We start from the raw sequence: 27464 nt of genomic DNA on the forward strand, positions 1-27464 counted from the left end.
CTTCTTCTGGCTTTGGGAAGTGACAGGCAGAGGAGAGTGAGAAGATTTGAGGCCCTATAAAATGCTTCAGTGAAATAAATATTTACTTCGATGAAAATAATAATATTGCCTCTTCAACAAGAATCTTTTGTCTAAATGAATCTAAGTCACCTTGCATAGGGCTACCAAATAGTGTTATGTCACATTGCTCTATTTTTACAATGCTTTATCAAATCTTGCATAAGTGTAATAAAATTACTTGAAAAGGAAAAGGATTTTTCCCCCGATTTCTATAGAAGTCTTACTTACTGCCAACTCTGTGATTACTCAAAGTCAAGTAGAAAAGGTTGTATCTGCAATTATCTACTAAAGATACCTGGCACGACTGTATACATAAAAAGGCAGGAGAACAATTTTGTATGAGCCTTCAAAAACTGGATTATTTATAGACAATTCATACTGATGACCATTCTAGATTGAACTGTCATACGTAATGAAAGGATCAATCTTTAGACAAGAATTAACATAAATTAGTTCACTGATTTCTTCATGGATGGATTTGCAGTAGGATAGAAGATGTATAACAGAAGATATTGAACTGCATAGAGAATGAAATTTAGAATATCTGAATCTAATGAAAAAACCAGCAGTGAATTCCAGCAGGTTCTGACAAGTTCTGGAGAACCAGTAGCGGAAATTTTGAATAGTTTGGAGAACTGGCAAATGCCACCTCTGTCTGGCCCCAGAGTGGGGTGGGAATGGAGATTTTGCAATATCCTTCCCCCAGGAGTGGGGTGGGAACAGAGATTTTGCAGTATCCTTCCCCTGCCATGCCCACCAAGCCACACCATGCCCACAATCCACGCCCACAGAACCTGTAGTAAAAAGATTTGGATTTCACCACTGGGAAAAACGTATTTGCAATTAATCAAAAAATGAACCCTAAAACTTTTAATGACTATAAAATCAGCAATCAATTTTCATAAAGATTTTTATTTATTTATTTATTTATTTATTTATTGAATTTTTATACCGCCCTTCTCCCAAAGGACTCAGGGCGGTGTACAGCCGGAGATAAAATACAAAATATGTACAACTAAAACAAATTAAAACATATCAAAATTACAAAAATGGCTAATAATTAAAATTAAATTTAAAATATTTAAGAATATTAATAAAACCCCAATTTAAAATCAAACTATTATGCCAGTCCCGCTTGAATAAATAAGTATGTTTTTAGCTCACGACGGAAGGTCCGAAGATCAGGCACTTGACGTAGGCCAGGGGGGAGTTCATTCCAGCGCGTCGATGCTCCCACAGAGAAGGCCCTACCCCTGGGGGCCGCCAGCCAACACTGTTTGGCGGACGGCACCCTGAGGAGACCCTCTCTATGAGAGCGTACGGGTCGGTGGGAGGCATAGGGTAACAGCAGGCGGTCTCGTAAGTACCCGGGTCCTAAGCCATGGAGCGCTTTAAAGGTGGTAACCAAAATCTTGAAGCGCACCCGAAAGACCACAGGAAGCCAGTGCAGACTACGGAGCAGTGGTGTTACGTGGGAGCCACGAGCGGCTCCCATTACTACTCGCGCAGCCGCATTCTGGACTAACTGCAGCCTCCGGGTTGATCTTCAATATAATTGAGATGTTAGAACTGTGATAAAATTCAAATCTTGTTTAGCTTTAGACTCTTAGCAAAAATTTACAACTTTCACTGATTCTTTTTGCATTATAATTAGTTAACAGGAAATATGGGGACCAACATATTTTCTGTATTTTTAAAAAACATTTTTTGTTCATTTTGATGGCAGCAAAAAAAATCACTTTTTTTTTCAAAGGAAAAAAAATTGAAGTGTCTGTACATAGATTGTAGGATTCTTGGTCGTTTCTTCAATTGTAAAATGGTTGATGGAATGCATGAATACCCTCAATTTCATTCTACAACTATCTTTTCTGTGAACATACAGGTTTTTCTAACGTTAATTAAATTTCCCAAAGATACCCAGAGGGATTATTTCCATGGGCATTTTCAGTTCTACTGTATAAACATGAAGAGTTATCAAAGAGGCTGCAAACTGAGAAAAAGATGTGCAACAGAAAAATAGAAGTACTTATGACACCTAAGCTAATCAACATCGCCAAAATAAATATGATGGTAAAGAGGAATACAGACTTAGAGGCATTCTTCTTTTTGATAAACAGCCAGGCAGCAAATGTAAATTCAACTTGTTAAGCATTGATATATGCATACAGTATGGCTCAATGCTCAAATGCACTGCATTTGATCAATAGCCTTAATTATTTATTTCCCAAATAAAAGTACATCTAGTAAGCATTAATGTCTTTCCTCAAAAGAACTCTGGGTGACTAACAATGACAACTTAATTTAATATTTACTGTATTAGATTTTAAAATGTCACAGCAGTCGAAAACCAGATAATGTATCTAGTAAAGTTGCACGTGTCAGATTGCAGAATGAAAAGATTAGCCTACAAATGCATCATCCGATAATATTTCTGGTTCGGATTCTGGTTTTGGGGCACGTCCTCAATCAGGAAACATCTTCCAAAAGCTAGAAGATGAGCATTGTTTAAAATGATAATAATTTTTAAAAGCACTGTTACAGCTAAAGAAAAACCCTTTAAGTCTCCCTCAATCTGAACAGAAAAACAACAGGCTTAGTATAAGGCAATGTGCTTATCAATGACCTTTGTTTGCAGACTGAAAACATCCAGATTATACCCAGAAAAAAGCAAAAGGAGAAGAACCAACTATCTCCCCCTGCACTTATAACTCACACTTAACACAAAAGCAAGCTCCTAAACATACTGGACGTAGCTACACCTCCCAGAGCCCCTCCTTGAGGGAGATGAATGGTCTAGAAACATAGCATATAAACAAAGAAAAAAAATTAAAATTGGATTAATTGATGGTATTTTAAGACTCCAAGGATATCAACAATTTTACAAAACTGGAATTCAGTTCCCAATTCCTCCCTATAGAAAGAACCACTGGTTTAACAATTGGTTCATAACGTTTTTTCCTTAGAAATATAGAAATAGAGATGCTGAAATGAGAGTTATTTGCAGACATGTTTAACACAAGAGTGTGTTACCTTCGCAGGGACATCTTTTAGCACCAGAAGCTGCTTTGTGCGATGTGCTGTTTTTTGTTTTTGTTTTTGAAGGTGTAACATAAGGGAGAGTAGACTTAACCAGGAGCAAGAAAAAGAAGGCAGAGCAGGGAAAGAGGCTTACTAAATATATGTAGCCAACAAGTAAAGAGATGAAGTATTGATCAGGAGTGAATGGCATGGCACTGGGCCTCTGAAGCTCACACAACAAAAAAGTACAAGATGTTAAATGTTAACATTTATTTGATTTTTTTTCTTTGTTGTTGTCATATGAAGTGAGTTGTTATATAAAGTGAGTCAGGGGAATACTGAGGTAGTCACCATAAGTTGTTGATACTTGACAACTTATACTAAATACGGAAGAGATAAAATAGTAGAGAATGGATACTAAGATGGATATCTGTCAATCAGCTGCCTTTTCGGGAAAGCAACCAGATGTGGATAGCAAAACTGGAGGAAGAATTACTAAAAGAAGGAAAATAATTACAATTAGCACAGGGGCCCTCCAAGGCTGTGTGCTCTCCCCACTTCTCTTCTCTCTGTATACCAATGACTGCATCTCCAATGATCTATCTGTTAAGCTACTGAAATTCGCACATGACACAACAGTGATTGGTCTCATTCGAGACAATGACGAATTCGCATATAGACGAGAGGTCGAACGACTAGCCTTGTGGTGCAATCAAAACAATCTGGAACTGAACACACTCAAAACCGTAGAAATGGTGGTAGACTTTAGGAGAAACCCTTCCATACTTCCACCTGTCACAATACTAGACAACACAGTATCAACAGTAGAAACCTTCAAATTTCTAGGTTCTATAATATCGCAAGATCTAAAATGGACAGCTAACATCAAAAACATCATTAAAAAAAGACAACAAAGAATGTTCTTTCTGCGCCAACTCAGTAAGCTCAAACTGCCCAAGGAGCTGCTGATTCAGTTCTACAGAGGAATTATTGAGTCTGTCATTTGCACCTCTATAACTGTCTGGTTCGGTTCTGCAACCCAACAAGAAAAACACAGACTTCAGAGGATAATTAGAACTGCAGAAAAAATAATTGCTACCAACCTGCCTTCCATTGAGGACCTGTATACTGCACGAATCAAGAAGAGGGCCGTGAAAATATTTACAGACCCTCGCATCCTGGACATAAACTGTTTCAACTCCTACCCTCAAAACGACGCTATAGAGCACTGCACACCAGAACAACTAGACACAAGAACAGTTTTTTCCCGAAGGCCATCACTCTGCTAAACAAATAATTCCATCAACACTGTCAAACTATTTACTGAATCTGCACTACTATTAATCTTCTCATAGTTCCCATCACCAATCTCTTTCCATTTATGACTGTATGACTATAACTTGTTGCTGGCAATCCTTATGATTTATATTGATATATTGACCATCAATTGTGTTGTAAATGTTGTATCTTGATGAACGTATCTTTTCTTTTATGTACACTGAGAGCATATGCACCAAGACAAATTCCTTGTGTGTCCAATCACACTTGGCCAATAAAAATTCTATTCTATTCTATTCTAAAGGGTGAAATTTTTTTAAAAAATAGCTGAAACTAGTTTATATCAAGACTATTCTATTTATTGTACTTCTCTTTAAATTTCTCTTTTTGCAAACTATCCTTGTTTCCATTATATCTAAACACAGCTTTCTGTGCAGATTTTAGCTCTTTTAAAAATGTCTTTTCTGTGATACCCCTGCTTTCTCGGTCTTTCTCTTTCACACAGCCCATTTACTTTTTCTTCCTATACTTTTGCAGCTTCAGTTATACGCCTCTTTCTCTTTTGTATTATTCATTTTTGTATGCAAGCCACATTCATTCTTGACTCTTCTTACTGGAGCATGCACAATTCTTAGTACCCCATTTCCACAAATAGCTTTGCACATTCCTTTTGCTGTGTGTTCCACATTGTGTGCCTACTCACTGCCTTGTAATCCTTTTATACAATGTCTCCCATCTGCAAGGAAGGTGGTGATGGAAGAAAAATTGTGATAATTTCAGAATCTGCCATTCTTACTTTTGGTTCATTGCTGCTTTTTAAAAGTGTGCAATAAAGTTGTTAATAAGACTAGAAAAGGTGCAAGGCTTGTAAGGTTTACTATAGGTCTCCTCAGAACTAGTCTGGATCTGGAAGATTGAGAAAAATCTTTGTCTTAAAAATTATCAAATCTCCATACAGAGCAGCAGCAAATGAGCTGTTGAAAAAATTAGGCTATACTGAAACAGTTCTACATACTTGAATTTATTTATTAGCTTTTGATATGGCCACCCAACTTGAAAATTGTGACTTTAGTTGATTAACAAAGCTAAATAGTCAATGAACTTAAAAACCACAGGAACACCCCACAATACAATTTATAGCAATTTCACATTCCAAAACAATTTGCCAGACAGGCTCAGCCAATACCGAGAAAAGGCACGGGGGCAGGAGGTGGGGATAAGTTTTTCTATAGTTTTATGAAAAGCTAACAGGTGGGAGTCAACCAAATCTTGATGGTATGTTGTTCCAAAGAGTACATAATGTGAATCTCGTTTCATAGAAGATACACCACATTTCCATACACTATCAGATCTCGTGAAATTCAAGTAATGTTTCACTTTCTACCCTACAAAGGTAATGTAAACTGCTAACTTAGGGATTTATTGATACATTGTTACCTTTTCATATAACTTTATATATAACTAATCATTCAATTTTTAGGTTCATAGTACTCATTATATCATTTGGTTTACCAAACATTTTCTTTAAGTAATTTGGGCTCTCACGCAATAATCTGACATTATTTGTACACACACAAATATTCCTACAAATATCACATCTATTATATACCTGATATTGAATTCAGCAACCAACTTTCGACTCCCTAAGTGCTCTAAACAGTTCAAAAATATTCACTTTATCATGCACTGCTTTTGAATCAACAAAGCTGCAATCAGATTTTTTTTTTTTTAGGAACTACCGAAAAGCAGAAATCTGGTTTGGAGATTCCCTGCGTATCCTGAAACTGCATCACATTTCCCAAATTTTCACTATCTCCTCCTAATGCCCTTTTGATTACAATTTTGCCAAATACCTTCCAAATATGCTTAGCAAATTAATACGTTATAATGTTTCCATTCAGTTTTGCCAACCTTCCCTCAGGGAAAAATAATGGTATCTCTCCTATTATCGGGCACAGATGCCGTTCTCACACACGTTGAAAAAGCCAAATAGTTACTCCATTACTGTTGTTTCTCTAGAAGTAAACAATATGAACTGTATGCATATTTAACGTTTCTCCAGTTCAATCCTGTATACCAGGTGTGTCAAACTCAATTTCATCAGGGTTGTATTTGAGGGCTCAGGGGCTGGGGGGTGGGTGGGCATGGCTGGGCTGGGGTGGGCGTGGCCAGCTCTATGTCACTTGTCTAGGCTCTGTTTTCAGCTGTGACGGCCTCCTGCAGCCTTCTGCCAGCAAAAACGGAGCTTGGGAAGGCTGTGTGCAGCCCGCCTGAGCTCTGTTTTCGCTGGCAGAGGCACTGAGGGCCAGTCCTTCGCTGTTTCCATGGCGGCTCCACGAGCTACATTTAAGCATCCTGGAGGCCGGATCGGGCCCCTGGCCCTTGAATTTGACACCCCGGCTCTATACTCATAGCAACATTTATCAATAATTTGTCAACGTTCTCATAACATGTGTGACTTCTTTTTCATTTTTAGTTTCATAGTAACTTTTACAGCATTCATTTCAATGCCATTTTTGATGCTTTGCTACTATGAATATGTTTTCTTAATGGTTTTCTTAACTTGTATATATATGTTTTTTATCTGCCTGTGAACCGCCCTGAGTCCTTCGGGAGATAGGGCGGTATATAAATTTGAATAAATAAATAAATAAATAAATAAATAAATAAATATTCCCATGTAAAACTTTAAACTAGTAATTCTAGCATCTGTTGTTTTCAAAACATATTACTGAACAGATCTTTTTTTCCAAACACATACTCACCAAAAGTCAACATTCTCATTCATTCTAGGCTTCTGACTATCCAATTTACTTGTGTTTCTATACTTTCTTGCCTACTTATGGGTATCATCCTCCAAAACTCCAACATTCTTAAGAATATTGCACAATTTCTCCCTAAATCCATCTCTGTTTTTTCATTATAAGAATTAACTGGAACATAACATGTTACCATCACTATTTATTTGTTTATTTGATTTCTATAGTATCTGCTCTCAACAAGTGACTCGTTTCGTTACCAGATGTGGTAACACCTTCAGCGGATATCAGTGTTCTTCTGTTTATAAGGGCTTCAGGTGAGGGTGTGTCAAGTGAGCTTCTTGTGATGGGTCAGGTGTGAGTCATCAGTGAACAGAAGTACACTGACACTGACATTCCCTAAAACTACCTAGCCTGGTATTGAAATGTTTGGAAACCAACCCACAAGCTCAGAGAACGAAACTTCACCCTCATCCAATACCTATCCTCATCCTATACCCAAGCTACAGATAATCACCACCATCGCAAATCAATTCACAGGTTCTGAAAGATGTTGTAGCCATAGGAGAAAAGCAGACAGCACTGGAGGGTAGAGTTAAATGCATGATCACTTCTTGCAGTCCTTGCATTGCCACAAGACAGCCAAGTCCAGCCCCCCACCCCCCGAATTTTGTTGACCTTTATCTAGGACCAATTTAGTGCTGGCTGTTAGTTGACCTGATTCTCATGTATGTCTGAGGTACAACTCAACCTATGGTTCTGATCTTTTGTGCCTGAGAGTAGCCTTTTAATTCACAACTACAATCTTCCTTTTCCATCATGTATTCATCAGCTCAACAACCTGATCGGAACTAGATCAGAACACCTTCATTCAACCATTATTATTGAGCATATTATAGCCATTCCCTCACTTTCAGAAAGACAAAAATACTTTTTTCCCCTCTTTTCATTTCATTTCCTTAATTCACATTCTTTACTATTTACTCTATGCAGGAGATGGGTGGTTAAGTTTGATAAATAAATAAATACATTTACTCATCTTACATTCCATTCAGGTAGATAAAAATCGGTTGGATAAAAATCAATGATTTTTAATTTTTTTTAATAAAATCATATTTTAAAAAAATTAAATTGGATTTTTTTATTTTTATCAAATTAATTTTAATAAAATGCTTTTGGAGTAAAAATCTAAAGATAGTTTTCTATTTAAGATACATTAATAATTTAGTTTATTAAGCATGAAATGGAGCTTAGTTATGTAGCATGAGGCTGTATATTCTGCAATATTGGGACTGTCGGAGACTCAACAGCAGGTCAGAGGAGGAGCTGCTGCCGGACAGAGATGATAGTTGCTCTTTCAAAATTATGATTTAAATCGATTTAAATCAAGCCTTTTTACTACTGATTTAAATCATGATTTAAATTGACTTGATTTAAATCAAATCCACCCTGATATTTCATACGGTAAAATCAGAATGGACCCTAAACATTAAAGCCTCCAGCTCAAGTGATCTGTAATCAACTGAGGTTTTCATATACTGCTTTTTAGTAAGATATAGCAAACAGCACCCAGACTTGTATACCACTCCATAGTACATACACTGAGAGCGTATGCACCAAGACAAATTCCTTATGTGTCCAATCACACTTGGCCAATAAAAAAAAAAAATTCTATTCTATTCTAGTGATGTTTGGCTAAGGCCCAGTTTCCTCCACCTCCCCTTCATCAAAAGATAAATTCAGCAGGGCCATCACAAGATATACGGTTGATGACTTAATTGCACCCATATTTTACTCTAAGGATAATGACAGTGACAGTCATAAAAAGCAACTATAATAGTAATAGTTTAGTATATTTTGGGCCAATATGCCAACAGGCACAACCGAAAGTTAGTTTTAGCCCAAATATACTTGGAATGGACTATGCCTCTAACACTCTAATCCAGAGACTAACTTGCAAACCAATATACTACTGTGCACATAACACAACTAGGAAGCATATGCAACGTACTGATACACCCCTAAGATACATGGATACTCATACCAATCGGGGGGGGGGGGGATCAGAGCAGCAAAGTATTTTATTTTAACCTTTGCTCTCATATACAGAAAAAGACACTTCTTACAAAACGCTATATCTATTTTTCACCATAAAAGTAGCATGTTTTCTCCCCATCTCCCAGCACACAGGTGGTTCTTGACTTACAATGAAGTTACGACAGACACTCCAAAAGCTACACTTGCGACCAAGTTCCAAAGCTACAATGGCTGCCTTCTCTGCCATTACAAGGAAGCATTTTGGGTACCTGGCAACTGGCCTACATTTACGGCCATTTGTAGTGTGTTGCAGTCACACGTTTGTCAGAAACTGATGTTTACTTCTGCTTTGCAACAAAAACCTGGTCCTTAGCAAACAGCGAGTTTGCTGAACAACCTCAACACTCACTTAATGACCCCTACAAAAAAGGCCCTAATCAGGGGTGGGATTCAGCCGGTTTGGACCGTTTCAGGTGAACTGGATGTTAATTTTAATCTGGTTCACGGACTCCCCTCCCAGGACTCTCCACATAGCCCATTTTGGATGCTAGGTAAGTGCAGAGCTCACGTGGAGGCTCTGGGAGGGCGAAAAATGGGCCTACCAGAAGTTTGAAAATGGGCCTGTTTCCAGCCTCCAGAGGGCTTCCAGAGCCTGGGAGAGGCCATTTTTGCCCTCCCAGAAGCTCGAGGAAAGCCTCCAGAGCCTGGGGAGGGTGAAAAAAAGGCCTACCAAAAGTACCAGAAATCTGAAAACGGGCCCGTTTCTGGTCTCCGGAGCCCAGGAGAGGCTGTTTTTGCCCTCCCGGAGGTTCGAGAAAAGCTTCTGAAGTTTGGGGAAGATGAAAATGCACCCCCCCAATGGTGCAGGAGGCTGAGTAAGCCACGCCCACCCAGCAACTAGACAGAGAACCAGTTGCTAACATTTCTGAATCCCATCCCTGGTCCTAATATTGGATTGATCATGTGAGGATCCATATTATGACAGTCACAACTTAGAGCCCTAATTGTCAGGCTCAATTACAGTTGTAAGTCAAGAACTATTTGTACATACAGAGAGAGAAAATCAGGAGGAGGAAGAGGAGGAGGAGGAGGAGGAGGAGGAAGCGGCAAAACGGAGCAATGCAGCTCAGAGCAATTCAACAGCAATATTGTATTGTAGGAAAGAGGGTAGAGTTTGAAAGAGAGAATGTATACTTTACCATCTCCTGGAATTATGCGCAGAGTAACCATATTTCCTGCTTCTTTAATTAGGTTGACGATGTCCGAATGTGATTTGTTGGTGATGGAGCATCCATTAACGGCCAATATCCGGTCCCCGACTTTCAGCTTCCCGCACCGGTCTGCTGGGCTCCCCTCAATAATCCGACCTATTTTGTGAGGCATGGCCACACATGCATTGCCTGCTTTTGAATTGATTTTTTGTTTTTGCGCGTGTGCATTTTTTTTAAACAAATTGTTTAAATACGTTGGGAACATGGCGAGAGGGGGAAAGGAGAAAAAGGGTTGAAAAGGGAAAGAGAAGGTTAAGGGTTAATTAATTAATGCATCAAGCAAACGTTATTAAAGGAGAGCTTTGCTGCCAGTGTTCAAAACATTGGCAATTGACTCTGTGAGTGCAAATATTAGAATATGCTAATCAGCGCTTCCTATGCTTCTAATAGTGCTTCTCTTCTGCACATAAGGCTCTTCTTGTTACATCGCAGGGTATGTTTGAATGGATTGCCACTGTGCTCAGCAGCCCTCAGAATAAAATCTCTGAGGATTCTCCTTGTAAATCTGAAATTTTTGAATGGCAGCCCAAGCCTCTTTGATTTTCCTTGAACCCAACTTTGCCATATTCTTTTAATCTTAGCCAATGATGCTTAAAATCTCTGCCAATGTTTTGTTCTTTCTCCGATTTGAAAGACAATCATTGTATTGCCTACCAAGGAATGAGTTTTCTCTTAATTCAAACTCAGAAGGATAGATTCTACAAAAAATAACTTCAGCAAGGATAAAAGCAGTAGGAATTAGGAGTTTCTACTACAACAAATAAAAGAACTAATTGAGGCCAGGAACAAAAGCCACTAAAGATGGACCAAGGGGGAATATAGAGCTTTCCAAAAATGACTACTTTGAATGCAATTTAATATAGTCAACAGAATAAGTGGGAAAGCTTAAAGATACCCCAAATATCTCCAGAATCTAAATTCAGGTAGTTGTCAACCCCTATTTCCATAGCTAATTGTTTTAGATATGCAGGTTAAGGATGGAGATTAAATGATGACAGTAAGGGACAAGGAAAAAATGTTTACAGTGCCTTTTTCCTAATCAACTTTACAAAATGTTTCTAGTACCAAAAGCTTTAGCCAGTGTAGGTAATGATGAGGAACAAGGAAAATTATTGTTCATTTTATTTTTATTTTGTTTTATATTTATATATGTCATGTCTTTACTAATTTTACACCAGTCTTTGGAGAGCAACAGGCTTGTTGGCCTTGATCTATACCTGTAACTTTCATTATTCGTTTTGATCCACTCTAAATTTGTATATATTTTGGATAGTTCAAAAAAGCTAGATTGAACTCTTTCCTACTATATAATGTATAGTGAATTGTATAATGATTTTCTATCTATTGCTGTTTTAAAACAACATTTAAAAGTAATGAAAATCTTCTCTCTTTAATAAAAATGAATTACTTTATGCATCAGTTTAATGGATTACATAATCTAATTTGCAATTGTGGTTAGGTTAAACTACACCAAGCTATTCCTTAGTTTAAGCTGTAACTATTTTTCAATATGATCACTGAGTAACAGATGTTACTTATAATTATATCCGTATATATGTATCTTCATTTTTTTCTGCATAGAAAACCAGTAATTTTTTTAAATTTATCAAATAAGGAGCTTTTAATAGCTCTGCTTCATTCCAAATTATTGATTACTATGTATTCACTTTTTCTTTATATTTTATATCTTTTATAATCAATCTAAACCATTACAGCTACTGCTTACTCCACTTTTCTTTGGACATTTTATTTTCCTGGCGTTCTGTCTTGGCTTCACATTTCTATCTCAATTTGCCAATTTTGTTTCCACAAAAATTCAGCTCTGTAATTGCAATGTGAACTAACATCAAACATGATTGTATCCTTACCTAACTCGGCCTCGTCAACATTTTGTATCCACATCTCGGTGTGTTTCTTTAGAAACACATAATTCTTTACACATAATTGTGTTTTGAAGCAGCTACTTCACTCATTTTGCATGGGGCCATAATGACTATGGAGCCCTTATTTGTGTGTGAATAGAGATTTTATCAAGCCATCTAAATATAATAGTAATTTTAGAACTATGTCTATGTTGTGATAACATGAAAAAAATCACAATGAAAGATGAGTTAGAGGATCAGCCATATACTATCTGAAGTCCATTATAACTCGTAGAATGGATTATTTTCATAACAGATAGCAGTAATCATGGTTTATTCGTAAATATAACCATCATACAAGAAAAATATTTCTTGGTTAATTTCTAAAAATTTAGGAATGAACAAACCTAATCCACAGGACTGTAGAAAAGGCAGTTTTGACCTAGTCTGACCCACTTCTGTTGACCACCTATATAAAACTAGAAAAGCCTCCTACAGATACAGGGTAAGCACTGTATAGCCAAGGATTTCATGCAGAATATGGGAGCAGAGGAGAAGGATGGGGATTAACTTGAAGTCAAGACATAAATTTGCTTTCACATGGCCTTGTATGCCTAGCTTTCAAGAAACTTTCAGAAATGAACATTAATCACTGGTGTTCCAACCAAACTGGAAAAGTAAACATTTATTTACCTTTGTTGAACAGACCACTCTATCCTTTCAATAGATCTTGCAATACAATTCTCTGAGCTTGGAACATACATTTTTACCATTTTAGAGCTGCCTTCCATATTTGTGAGTTTGTACTGAATGGGTGGGATTTGAGTGGTTTCGGACAGTATTTGCTGCATTATTTTATCTGTCGTTATGATTTTTAATAGGCATTAACTATTGTCTACTTAGGCTTTTTAAAGATTGAATAACTATCTCACGTGATTCCAAGTGTTGTTCTTGCTTTTTTTTTTTTTTTTTTTACAATAAATGCAAACAAGAACCATATGAATTTCTCAAGAGTGGAAAAGAAGTTTGAAAACTCCTCTGTTAACTAGTGGAGCAGCCGGTATGTATAGGGCTGACAGATGAAAATTGGAAGATGAATCTCTCTTTTTTTGGTGCTTAAGCAATAAATATATCAACAGGCCTCAGAGTCAAGAGGTGAAACCCCATCTCCAGTACATTTAGATTGATTTGGATATCAGCAGTTCTAGCTAGGTGCAGGGTTAAATCCAGATTAAAAAGCTCTAGAGATAAGAAGCTTCCATCGTATTTTTATTTTATTTTTATTCTGCAGGAATGTCTTAGACTATCTCACTCAGATAGTCTGATAGTCTTAACCTCTCAGTTCCATCCCTGTGTCAAGAGAAATATAAATGGAATAGCAATTCACCATTGATTTAGGCTTTAGTTAATTTAAAATGTATTCAATGCAGTGGTAGGAGAATTGAAAGAAGAGGGTGCAGGTGTTTGATCTGCAAGGATCACCTGGAAGGTCGAGCCTTACCTAGAAGGTAAATGGGAAAACACTCACAGGCAAAAAGAGGTTACCCGAGAGGCTTTTCTCATGAATGGTGCCATGTTTTTAAAAAAGTGAATCAAAAGGAATGCCATGCCAACTACACAATCCACATCGCTAGCACATATGCTTGCTTTACAGTATCTTCTTAAAAATTCCTAATCTGTTTATCTCAAGAAAAGCCATATGCTATGGAGGGTTCTTACTTTAAGCATAGGATTACACCCCCTGTTGTCTCCCCCCCCTCCTGTTGCCATTATTTCTAGAATCGCAATTTCAAAATGTCTCTTTTGGAAAGAAAACAAAGTCAACACAAAACAAAAAATTGTAATTCAGCTTTGAACAAGATCTGGGAGGCAAACATTTCCCAAAGCCCTGCTTTCCAATTAGGCAAATTATTGAAATAGAAGGGGCACATTTGTGAATTTTAATTACTGTTTTGTAATTGTAATTACTATTGTCATTGTACTCTAGTGCAGGGGTGTTAAACTCATGTGGTCAGGGCGTCGTCACATGACGTATCGCGACTTCCCCCCTTTGCTAAACTGAGAGTGGGTGTGGCCAGCGTGTGACACATCCGGCCCACAGGCCATGAATGCGACAGTCCTGTCTAGTGTAACAATTTAGGTTCTGTTATAAACCTAGGATTGCTGTCTTTTCCCTTGCTCTTGTTTTGGTCATCGGTGAAGGCTTACTTCTTCAGTAAACACTACAGATGCATTAAAGGTAACCCTCCCAGCCAAAAGCATAACTGGAGCCTCTATGTCCTTTTGAAGTTAAAATATTGATAGGAGTCACATAAATCCCATACAAAATCTAAATTTTAGAAGCATATTCTGTACTTACCGAAAGTTGTTCCAGCTTCTGGGCGACTAACTGAAGACACAATGACAAATCCAAAACCTTCATTCTCTCCACGCCGTATTTCTACATCATAGGGCTGGACCACAGTGCTGACCACACCACTGCCTCCGCCCCCACCACTACCAATTCCACTGGTGCTGCCACTGCCTGAACTGACAGTGTTGAGTGAGTTTTGACTCCCCTGCGGAGTGCGTTTCTCCTCGGTCAAAGAAGCTGGTTGGTTGCTGCTGTGATGAGAAGAAGCTGGAGAGGGAACCTCATTCTCTGCTTTGGGGACTGTTTGAGAAAGATGCAATCCCGGATTAACAGCTTTTCAGCAATGCCAAGTTTTTAGGAGTATTATAGAAAAATATGAAGCTGATACATTAAGATTTCTGCTTTTTATCAACCAATTATAGTGGTCAACAATTAAGGAAGATGTAAGACAAAATATCTTGAGAAGTGGGAGAAATCTGCTATTGGGACGACTTTTAGGGGGAATCTTTTTCTATGCAAGTTTCTATATTCCAAAGTTATTATAAAGCTTCTGTTTTATATATCTCTATTCAACAGTGGCACCCACCTGAGGGAACACTAACACTGGAGAAGAATGCCTATGATCAGTTTTTGCTCAATGGTACTTAAAGATTAAGAGTACCATTCCAAGATTTAGTGTGCCAAATTATTTTTTTCTATAATAGAATTTAGTATAGTTTGACAAAAGATTGTATTACTATTTGGAATGTGTACAATAATTAATTCTTTCTGCTTTATACTACATTTTATTATGTGTGTCCCATTCGTTTTTCATATTTTGAGGAGTAATCCTAACTAACAATCACTAAGATGAGGCTCTTACTACAGGCTTCAGTTAAGGAAAGGCATTCTCAGCCCTTCCACTAAGCATGCTTCAGAGAGCCATACTGAAGGCAGGAACTCTTGAATATCTGGAGATCATTTTCTTGCATAGTTTGCACTCTTCCTTAGGTTAATTTAACCACACACACACACACACACACACACACATTTTATGCTAGAAATTGAGGAGTATGACTATCACATTCATATAATAGAAGCATCTGTCATAGATAGTTGAACTAAATGAATCTGGTCATATCTAACAATATAGGAGAATATTCAGCATGAATCCTGATCACTTTGGTAATTTTGCTGGGTTACATTCAATACATTCAAAGGCGCTACAGTAAATTTTCTTCCAAGTATTGTATTTTTACACAACGGTGTATGATGATGTTACCTAGTTTGGATAATGGAACATCTGCAAGAAAACAGCCAAGCTCAGAGAGAGCACTAATGACCCCTTATTGTATCTTTTTCCTCCAAGTACAATACACTATTCTTCCAAGTATAGAATAGAAATAAAACACCCACATAGTCACATTGAAGCTTACCTGTGTATACCACTTTGCGTCTGATAGTTAAATTGACATGGCCTTGCTTTGCAGCTTGTTGCATAAGTTGGACTACAAGCTGATGTGATTTTCCAACTACTGGCGTTCCATCCACACAGATCAATTCATCTCCAGATCTCAGGCGACCATCAGCATCTGCAGCACCCAATGGCACAATATGACCAATGTAAATCTGTGAAAAGGAAGTGAATATATATGAGAAGAGTTGTCACTTGCTCAAGAAACAAAACAGGATTACCTATGCCCCAAACACCTTTGAAAAGACTGCTCCAAAATCAGAGTTCCTATCCTAATGGATTCACACTCCATCTGATTACCTAGATGCAACCTAGATCTAATATCTTTGAAACATATTCACAAAAAGGATAATGAAACAGATTGTAGTAACCAGTTGATTCCACAGGGGGAAAAATACACTTTCCTATTTCAAATAACAAGCAGGACTGATTAATTATTTGTGATGCGGTTTCATTCAACCCCCCCATTTTAAATTGGTTTTTTATATTACAGAAATTTCCTATAATATCTGATACAGAATTTCACCACTTTTAGTTCTTGTAGATTTTTCTTAAATGAGACTGTATATGCAGCTTAGAACAGGGGTCTCCAACCTTGGTTCCTTTAAGACTTGTGAACTTCAACTCCCAGAGTCCTCAGCCAGCAAAGCTGGCTGAGGATCTCTGGGAGCTGAAGGAATTCTGGGAGCTGAAGTCCACAAGTCTTAAAGGGACCAAGGTTGGAGATCTCTGGCTTAGAAGAAGTCTTACCTTTAGCTTGATTCAAATCATAAACAGACTAGAATGGATAACATCTGTTCAATGTTCAGCTCAGTAGCTATTATACAACTGCTCCAGGGCTAAGCAGGTTGCTGGTAGAAACTGCCCACTCGTATTTGAGCTGGACCAAAATAAGACCATAGCTATTCAGAATATGGCTGGTCACATTGTTCTCTATTGTTTTTTTTGAGGGGGGGGGAGAGAAGGGTTGCCAGCACAATCAAGTGCCATATCCAAGAGACAGTCAAAGGCTATGCTAGCAATATAGATTAGATAAGCAAGGCCATATTTTGCTGAAGATGATCCTAGAAATTAAGAAGATATGAAAAAATAAAACAAGCTAATTTCACAGATACTTACTGGTTCCCCAGGCTCATTTCCACCAAGAATCCTAAATCCAAAACCAGTTTCTTTCCTCCAGAGAAATATATCCTGTTCTTGATAATCTGGAACTGTAAGGAAGTAGAAGGAATTCATGATTTATAATTAGCTGAATGTGTGTTTTTTTATCCGAGTATGTTTGAACAAGGGATTACAAAACAGAGATATACAATTCCCTGTATTTATGAGCAAGGCAAGACAGCAATTTGATTTGCAAGGAATGACATCCATTTTCCACAATGAAGGAGATGTAGTTTACAAAATGCATCCTTTTGTTATTTATATCATTTCAGCTTCTAAGGCCTTCTGAAAGATCTTCTCATGGTCAAATTAAATTAAATATACCCTAATGCCATTTGATCTTGAGAGGATGTAAATATGATACCCATCTTTGACACCTTGCAAAACAAGCCAATGATTTTGATCCAGATTTAATCAGGGCTTAGAGTATATACCCAGTAGTTTCACTGGAACTATTGTAAATTTGAGTTTTGGTTTAGATCCAATTTTTTAATTTACTTACGGCTTATGTTTATAAACCTGTTACATGAATTTCGAAAGTTAATATCAGAAAGTAACGCATTTGTCTATTTTGGAATAAAGCACAAGTAGGACAAAGCAATCAAAGCATTTTCTCTCCAGAACAGTTGTTTATATGGTTGCCAATCATTACTTGAGAGTTTTCAAAAAGAGGAATAGCATTCAGCAGATATCATACTTCCAAGATACATGTGCCAGAGCTTCAGGGGATGCTGGCCCATAGTCCAGTGCATCTGGTCTTCACCAGCCAAATGGATTGCAAAACCAATCTAATCCACTTCTTCTCATACTTTGCAAAAGTGTTTTTTGAGGAATCCATTTTTATGACATTGGCTTTCTGGTTCAATGTAAAACTACCCACTCAAGATTTGTATGGTATGTATGTGCAATTGTAATCCATGCCATAATCAATGCACTATATGCATCTAAAACAAACTTCTTTCAAATCTAAAAGGTATTAATGTAACCTCTGTCAGTGTTTGGGAATCTTTAAAACTGGATGGGATTTGAACAGAGATACAACATGAAATATGTCAAATACACAAACCACTAATTTATATGCGAAAGAAAATTGCGTATATAAGGAATACAACACAATATCAACATGGAAAATATGATATTATCATGGATGAACAATTTCAGCAAACACATATCCATGAATTTAGATTCCCTATTCCGTATTATAGACAGCCTTTAATATGGTCAGGGTATTTTATTTTTCATTTTTCAGTTCTCAGTAAGCCTAAAGCATGGTTTTTATTTCAGATGCCAACTGACTGCCAATTAAGTATTTGCTCTGTGCCGCATTACCAGAATTTGTCGATGCTAGCATCGGTTATAAATCCCTGATCCTTTTTGGAAATAATGAGAAGATGGTTTTTTTGTCATTAGGCAAATGAGATCCTGTTAGAGAGTATAACTCCATTAGTAGTATAGTACTGTTGATTTTCTTTTCAAAAGAGAGATGAGGAATGGAAAACAAATCAGGAGAAAGAATTTTTTTGTAATAATTAACATTTGCAAGCCTTTTTTTTTAAATTGCTTGCATCAATTCAGTTGACAGTACTATAAATGGCTGGAGCTACTGGGCACAATCCTTGCAAAATATCTGTTACATTGACTGAGAATATATCTCTTGTATACACCCAGGTTTATATACACAATACCCCCCCAGGAGAGAGATTTATTTATCCACTGATCAGACCCAGGTTCAGTACTGAAAAAATATTAAGTGCACAAAGACTAATGTGCATCAGCCCTCTTGTTAATGGTTGTGGCTTCAATGTCACACTGCAAGCGTAATGCGAAAGTCATTTTAGAACTGAACATTTCTAGTGTTCAGTTCTATTAGCATACTGTCTGTTTGTGGTGACTTTTCCCTTTCTGGCTATTGTTCTGGTTTGGGAATTGTTTTTCCTTTCTTCAGCTTTTCCTCTTCTCATCAGCTAAATAAATATGATTCTGTCACTACGCTTCACTGAAATTTGGCTACAAAAATGATTTAAAATGAAGGCAAATTTTTTTTTTTTTGCTCATTTTGAACTGGCTAGCACTCTTACTCTCTCTCTCCGGTTCTTCCCCTGTTCCCAGAAATGGCAAAGTGTGGCATGTGCGTGCATTGCAGAGATTTGCAGCAACCCGACACATTGGCAAGGCTCAGTTAACACGATGCAGCAGCAGTAGTAAGTAACAAAATGAATGTATTGAGTAAATGGAATATTAGGTATTCAGGGTGAAGGTTGCTTTGTGTTGATAAACGTAACATGCTGGATCATTCACAACACGGTCTATGGTCTGTGATGGCAGATTGCAACCAGGGGCAGTAAACTAAGCATAAACCTTATTTTGCCATTTGGGCAAGAAAGGAAAGTTCTTTTCCTGAATTCTCTTCCTGTACTTTAAGATGTACTTTGTTTCTGACCATTACAGTGATGCAATTTCTCAAACTTTTCAGGGGATAATATTGTTTGCACTAACACGATCAGAATATATAAAATACAGTATTCCACAGGAAAATTTATTCTTTTAAGACACTAATCATATATGCTAAATATTATAAATGTCAGATAAAACCAAGTGTACTCATGTATCAGTCAAGTAATTACTTTTAAATGCATCAAAACAGAAGGGTTTCATATGCCGTTAAGAAATTTGTGCTTTAAAATTGAAATTTTTGAGTGGAGGGAACTAATCCTCACTATTTCTATGAATAGTAAGTTCCAAGATATTTTGAAATTATTTTTCTTTGAAAACTTCCTTTGGCTTTTGAAAATTCAGTCCCAAAGAGTCATCCAGATACAGAAATTATCCCAGAGCAAAAGAGCAGGCACAAGTAAAATCAAGTCCCGATCCTTTTATGGACGTGTTATTGAAAGGAAGCCAATGGCATCCAATCAGCTTAAATAAAATGAATTCTGGATTCTCTTTTTTGTGGGCAACATGAAATCAGGTGTGCTGCCACTTTGTTCTCCACTATGGAGAATGACTGAGAGTTCAAATATTAAATTAGTGCATGAACTAAAGAGTTGGAATATAAAAAAGCACCAATACTGTACATTCTTCTACACATCTTTTGATTTGTGTCTATATTTTCCATTTCCTATCAACTTAACCTACCAGTGTTTATTACAATAAAGTGGCCCTAAAACCTGCATGCATTAGTGCACTGAGCTACAGCTCAACAATTTTCTAAGCATAATGACACACTAGTGAGATGCTAGGGCTGGTCAATATTTAACTATCTGAAGGTTATTATCTTACAGCAACTCCATTTACATGCAAGTCAAATTGCATAAAAAAATATGTGAACTTTGCCACTAACTCGAGCTGAAGGCCAACTGTATTCTAAACTAATTGGCTCTTGGTTGCTGCCTCTAGTTCACAAAAGTTAAAGGTTTCTTCCAATTAGGTCTAGGTGAAACATGTTAAGTGCTAGTCTGATACATGCAAAATAGCTTCTGCAGAACATTTCTGCAGCACTTTCTCACCTATTTTAACCTGTGAACTTGATAATGCTTTCAGCCCAAACTAAAGCTTTCTGTTCTTCTATTTTCTCAAATGAAAATATGAACCCTTAAGTTCTACCTATGTTATTTGCAGTTCTTACACAGTTTAATTAGATAAGCTGAATCAGAATAATGCTGCTTCCACCACCTCTTACAGTAGAGCATGGGTGTCAAACTCAGTCGCATCATGTGATGTATTATGACATTTTGGCGTTTGCGGAGCTGGGGTGGGCGTGGCCTGTTTGTGACACATCCGGCCCATGGGCCACCAGTTTGACAACCCTGCAGTAGAGCTATTTTTAAATAGTAAGAGTAGCATGATGACAAATAAAATTGTTTTAATCTAACTATCGTGACTGTTCATGGAAACTTATTCCTGAAAATGTGACTTACTATCAGGAAGATGACATTTTCAAGGTTAGGAAGTTTGTTTGCTCTGGTATATTATTTCAGGCTTAGTCACTTATTCCATTTATATTAATGATTCCTTCATTGATTCTTATGCATTCCTAATTCCACGCAATTATCGTTACCTCACTGATGTTATGAATTTTAATTCTGATGGTCTCTGGGTAGTGCATTAATAATGGTTTGGGTTTGAAACAATCCAATCAAATATAAAATCTAGTACGTGTAACCGCTTACAATTCAGCAAACACTTCTCAAGAGTCTCAATACATTCTTATTTTCATTGCAGTTGACATAGTCTAGCAGTGAATCTCCTTTGATGGGAAAGGAGATAGTAATGATAATGGCATCATGAACTACAAGCACACATGTGCACAACATAACCAAAAGTGAATCAAAACTCATTTTATAGCCTTTTGCATCAATTGATCCAAGTACATGGCTAACCTTAGCCTCTGACGAGTCCCTACTGATATAGTTTCCATATCTTTGGGAGGCCATTTAATTAGTTATAGTGCTAGCTAGAGGTAGCAATGGAGTCACTGGGTGCTAATCTGGAAATTGTCATCAAACACGAAGTCTCAACATTATCTGATATTTCCCCTGATGCAATGATAGAAACTGACTGAGTGGCATTGATTAGAAATAAGCCACAGGGACAAAAATAAATAAATAAAGGGGATTCCAAATTAAAAATGTTATTGCCTGTTTCCCCCCAATTAATGTTTATTTTGCTTATTTTATCAAATGGTAAAACAATGTTTGAAGACTGATAAGCACACTTAAATGCTGATCAGCATAATTATCATTTCAAATTAAATGACATTTTAAAGGACTGGTATCTCTACCAAGTATTCTATAATGACTAAACTTGATTCTGTCTTCAGTCTCCCATGATGTAAGGATCAATTTTCAAATCAGTGGCTTATCCATACTGACTCGTTGTTTGCAATCTCTCAATGATTTCATGCAAAAGTTATAAAAAGAGTTCTTAACATGGGATGAGAAGGAATGATAATAGGTAGCTACAGGTAAACCTTTTTTAAACAGAGCCATGCTAACACTTCACTTTAGCTACAATATTTTTTTCATTATGTTGGTCGACAGTGACACATTAAGGAAAGCATTAGTGACTCTTAGTACATTTCATGCTTCATGCCAAAATCTCCAACCAACCCAGCCACATGAATTCCCCCAAATCACAAACACTACTACATGATGGACAGCAAAACAAGATATAAAATTCTCAACTCATTCTTACATTCTCCAAAACTTGTGGAATTGATTTCTCTTTCTCTTTCACCCTTGCTCAGTCCAGTCGTAGGCGAAGGTGACATAGCTGTGAATATTAATTTTAACATTTTGCAAAGCTTAATGAAATCCATTTCTTGTTGGTTCAGTTCAAGTTCATCTGTTTTCATACCTATCATGACACCCCCAAAATTACAGCTCCCAAGGATTACAACAGACCCACCAATTTTAATAGATCTATCTAGAGCTGGAAAAGTTGAAATTGGAATAATTGGATCAAAATATAAGATACAAACAGGTTCTAACTAGGTTTTAGAAAAAAGAAGCAAAAAGCATTTCTTGCTTTTGACAACATGAATTCCTACAGAAAGCAACATCTACAGCAAATTACATTTAATGATTTTCAATAAAATATTGATTTATTGCACCCTTTTAAAATGAGATGTGCCCAGAAGCAGGAGAAAGTTGAATAAAACCTTGCCTTGCGTTGTTTTAGAACTCCTGCTGCAATAAAACATTTTTGCAACTTTTTATTATAACGAATACTCATTACTTCTACATGAAGTAATCCTGCCAGCATAGCTTTTGATATTAATATTAGACATGTAGGCCAAGCTGATCCAGACACAGGTTTCCCAAATTATGAATAAAGCTGTGATGAGATCAATTATATAAACTCCTATGAGAAATTTCAATTAATCTGAAAGCCATTGACCAGTTCAAGGAACGCTAGCCTAATAACAGACAAATTTAAGTCCTTACATACTCAATGGAACTACATCTTCAGTAAGGCATTTAATAAAGTAGACCACAACATGCTATTTGATACGACAGAAAAAAATGTGTTAGACAGTATCACCACCAGATGGATTCATAACTGATCAACCACACTCAATTTATAGTCCTCAATGGAACTGCATCTAAATAAAGGGAAGTATGCAGTGGGGTACCCCAAGGTTCTATCTTAGGCCCAGTACTCTTCAATACCTTAATCAACTATTTAGATGAGGGGATAGAAGAGGAATATCTAATTTGTGGATGACACTGGAAGCTGGAAGAAATAGCCAGCACTCCAGAAGATAGGCTTAAGATACAGAAGGATCTTGACACATTTGAACATTGGGTGCTATCTAACAAAATGAAATTCAATGGTGAAAAAAGTAAGGTTTTACATTTAGGCAAGGAAAACCAAATGCACAGGTACCTCGCTCAATATTAGTAACTGTGAGAGGGATCTTGGAGTCCTAGTGGACAACCATGTAGATATGAGCCAGCAGTGTGCTGCAGCTGCCAAAAAAGCCAACACCGTTCTAGGCTGTATTAACAGAGGGATAGAATCAAGATCACATGAAGTATTAATACCACTTTATATAGTGGTCTTGGTAAGACCACTCTTAGGATACCGCTGGGCATTGTAATATACCAATCTAGACAAAGTTTTGAATAAAAAGTCTGGATTCAAAATGAACATGAAAATGAACTCTTTCTTAAGTTTTATCTCTATGTCTGTAGCAGGCCTGGACAGGATCCTACAACAAGTAAAGACCTTTGTCCATGCCTTAAAGCCTACCAAGCTATGCAGTCCAAATTCTGGGGCAAAGTTTGACCTTTCTTTGTTAGCTTAAAACTGTCAAATTATTTCCTTTTGGAGAAATAACACACTTATTTTGCTCAAAAAAACAATCTTAAAGCTTTATTTCTTATCTATTTTTTTTAAAAAGCTCAGACGTTGCCTTTGTCCTTTCTAGTTACATTGCCACACAAATGGCTGTACCCCTCAGAAGTTGGACATTTTTACAAACAGGGCAACACTAACTTTAGGATTTTCAAATAGGATACAGGTAGTCTTTGACTTCAAATCTTTCATAAGAGCCATGGTGGTGCAGTGGTTAGAATGTAGTCCTGCAGGCTACTTCTGCTGACTGCCAGCTGCCTGCAATTTGGCAGTTTGAATCTCACCAGGGTCAAGGTTGGGGACCTCAAATGGGGACCCAGATTGTTGGGTCTGCTGACTCTGTAAACCACTTAGAGAGAGCTGTAAAGCACTGTAAAGCGGTATATATGTCTATGCTATTGCTATTTAGTAAACATTCAAAGTTGCAATGGTACCAAAAAATCAGTCTTCACACTTACAAAGTGTGCAAGGAGTCACAGCATCCCCACAGTCATGTGATCAAAATCCAGGTACTTGGCAACCGGCATGTATTTACAATGGCTGCAGTGTCTCAGGGTCATGTGATCACTGTTTGTGACCTTCCCAGCCAGTTTTGCTTAATAACTACATGATTCAGTTGACAAGTAGGGTGATTTCCTCATCAACTGTACCCCATCCCCCCCAAAGATCACAAAATTGGGAATCATTTGTTATTAAGAGCCGAGATGGTGCAGTGGTTAGAGTGCAGTACTGCAGGCTACTTCTGCTGACTGCCGGTTGTCTGCAATTTGGCAGTTCAAATCTCACCAGGCTCAAGGTTGACTCAGCCTTCCATCCTTCCAAGGTGGGTAAAATCAGGACCCAGATTGTTGAGGGCAATAGGCTGACTCTGTAAACTGCATAGAGAGGGCTGTAAAAGCACTATGAAGGGGTATATAAATGCTATTGCTATTAAGCAAAGTCACTTAAGCTCACCAATGGAAATTCTGGTCCCAATTACAGTTGTAAATCGAGGACTAGCTGTATGTTTAAATGTGGTTGCTTGTTTCCTAGCCATGCAAGGATAAGTACTTCAAACCTTCCCCCAACCCAAAAGCCAACACTTTGTTTTAAAGCTGCTTCATCAAAAATGTCCTATTTCTCTGGCTCTCATATTTTTCAAATTTATCTAATTATGGATTAAGGTACTGCTTCATGTGCTTTTCTGTTTATCTGATTTACAAACTGCACATCTAGTATGTGACTGCAAATAAAATCCAAATATTAAAAACAAATATGAATGCAATAGTTGTTAAAGCTCTAAAAAAGGTTTAAACCCTCTTCTGCATTGTTTTAATTAAAGCTTGCTTAAGCCTTTCAAAGGGGTTCATTAACACATCTGCAATTCAGATTAATTCATTTTGTCACTGCTGCTTTGACAGATGGCCCCTACATAGGATACAGCAGCTTTTTAAAGCAGGCAGTACAATAACAGATTGCAGCAATCCTCAAGGAAATTTTAGACTAAGACACCAAAACAAAGAGGAGAGAGGTAAAAAACCAACTTCTGCTAAATCTATGTTCTTAAGAAATAGGTTGCCTATTTGGATTCAGGGCACAGCATTTGCTGAATAGGTAAAGGATGGTTCTTGAAAATAACACTATTCTAAATATTAGTTTTGTCAGTTTTTATTCTGTATTTATATTTATATTTATATATATATATAAATATAATCTATCTATCTATTTATCTGTCTGTCTGTCTGTCTGTCTATCCATCCATCCATCCATCCATCCATCCATCCATCCATCCATCCATCCATCCATCCATCCATCCATCCACACACAATACAAAGGCAATTGCCTGTTATGTACAAAGGGACAACTGAACTCATATACATATAACAGCAAGAAAACAAACAATATATTAATTGTGGGCCACTCCTCAGATATCATGAGGTAAGTAACTTGTTTTCATACAAGAGAAAACTTGCTGGTTTGTCTGCTAATGTTGAATTCCATTATAATTTTGGAACTGTCTAGTAACATAATGTTGATAATAATTATATACTTGAAATTGACATGCAGATGTAGTTTATGTCAATATGCCAGTTGATGACCAATCTGTCCGAGTCCCAGGTTTCCAGGAATTCTCTATGGTTCTAGACTTGGCTTGGTCTAAAATACTCATAGTTCCCCAGTTAAAACTATAGTTAAGTCTGTCTATGTATTGTGAAATAAATGGATTTTCATCATGTCTTCTGACTGCTAGCTGATGTTCATGGATGTGTTCTGCCAATCTTCTGCAGAGACATGGGAGGTTTCATGGAATTTCATTTAAAGAAAGATTGTGTATTTGTGCAGCATCAGCCATTGAAGATATTGGACAAATTCTTTTTGACTGCAAATTGTACTCTGCAGAAAGGGCTGGTTGCTTAGATTCTTAGGAACCATGGTGGTGAAATGGTTAAAATGCAGTATTGCAGGCTAACTCTGCCTACTGCCGGGAGTTCAATCCTGATTGGCTCAAGCCTTCCTTGACTCAGCCTTCCATCCTTCCGAGGCCAGTAAAATGAGGATCCAGATTGTTGGAGGCAATATTCTGACTCTAAACTGCTTAGAGACTGCTATAAAGCACTTCGAAATGGTATGTAAGTCCAAGTGCTATTGCTATTTAAAAACTAAAAAAATGCTGTGGGAGCCAGGAGAAACTGTCTTACTTCATGCAGGGAATGAACCTGCATATCACTAGTAAGGTGCACAATTTATTTTCAAGGCCATTTCAAAGAGGACAGAATTTAGATCAGTTTGGGGTTAACTGTAGGGGTGCCAACTTACTCTGAACATGTCCTATTGTTTTCTTTGTATCTACTTGTATATTTGTATTAATTTTATTGATTCAGTCATTTGATATGGTCTATTCTGTTCTGTTTCTTTTAAGACAAATAAGGATTTGCACAGATTTGCTGAAATAACTCTGTGATTAAATCCTCCATCACCAGCTACCTGAACATCAGAAGCAGCCTGCTTTGTGAAATGCAGGAGCATTTTAGCAGTCTGCACACACACTGCTCTGAAGAAATAGGTTATTTTTATTCTGAAAGATTAAGATACTATTGGTATCTCTGCCTCAAATAAGGAGAAGCCTAGGAGTAAAAATAATACCAGGGAACACTGCCGATTCAAGTTGTGTGCCATCCTGGGAAAGCAGATTCATTTACCTGTGTAGAGCAAAGTATATTTTAAGAAGATTCACCTCTCATTGCCAAGACAGATTTGAAATATCCAGGTAGGTTTCCCAGATGGTTTTATTTGGCTTATCCAAAGGCTATGCCCACTGTTCTACCTCGCACTGTATACATTTCTTATCCAAAACATTCTTCAGAAGTCTTAAGC

General features: G+C 37.2%; 1 protein-coding gene across 31 annotated transcripts in view; it reads right to left on the reverse strand.

The window, feature by feature from the left end:
- The window catches only part of MAGI1 (membrane associated guanylate kinase, WW and PDZ domain containing 1), a 534475-nt gene that overhangs the window by 13090 nt on the left and 493921 nt on the right, over positions 1 to 27464 (reverse strand). For 9 of the 31 annotated variants that reach the window (XR_009153940.1, XR_009153944.1, XM_058173838.1 and 6 more), the window contains 5 exons: positions 22446 to 22523; positions 17211 to 17302; positions 16054 to 16246; positions 14645 to 14938; positions 10352 to 10555 (listed from right to left, as the gene is read on the reverse strand). Coding sequence is in view for 24 of the 31 variants with exons in the window: in XM_058173838.1 (XP_058029821.1) it covers positions 10352 to 10555; positions 14645 to 14938; positions 16054 to 16246; positions 17211 to 17302; positions 22446 to 22523 (861 nt within the window). In the remaining 7 variants the exon portion in view is untranslated. The other 22 variants (XR_009153941.1, XR_009153943.1, XR_009153946.1 and 19 more) reach the window with 6 other exon arrangements.

Source organism: Ahaetulla prasina, chromosome 2, assembly GCF_028640845.1.
Source record: "Ahaetulla prasina isolate Xishuangbanna chromosome 2, ASM2864084v1, whole genome shotgun sequence".
NCBI classification, from domain to species: Eukaryota; Metazoa; Chordata; class Lepidosauria; order Squamata; family Colubridae; genus Ahaetulla; species Ahaetulla prasina.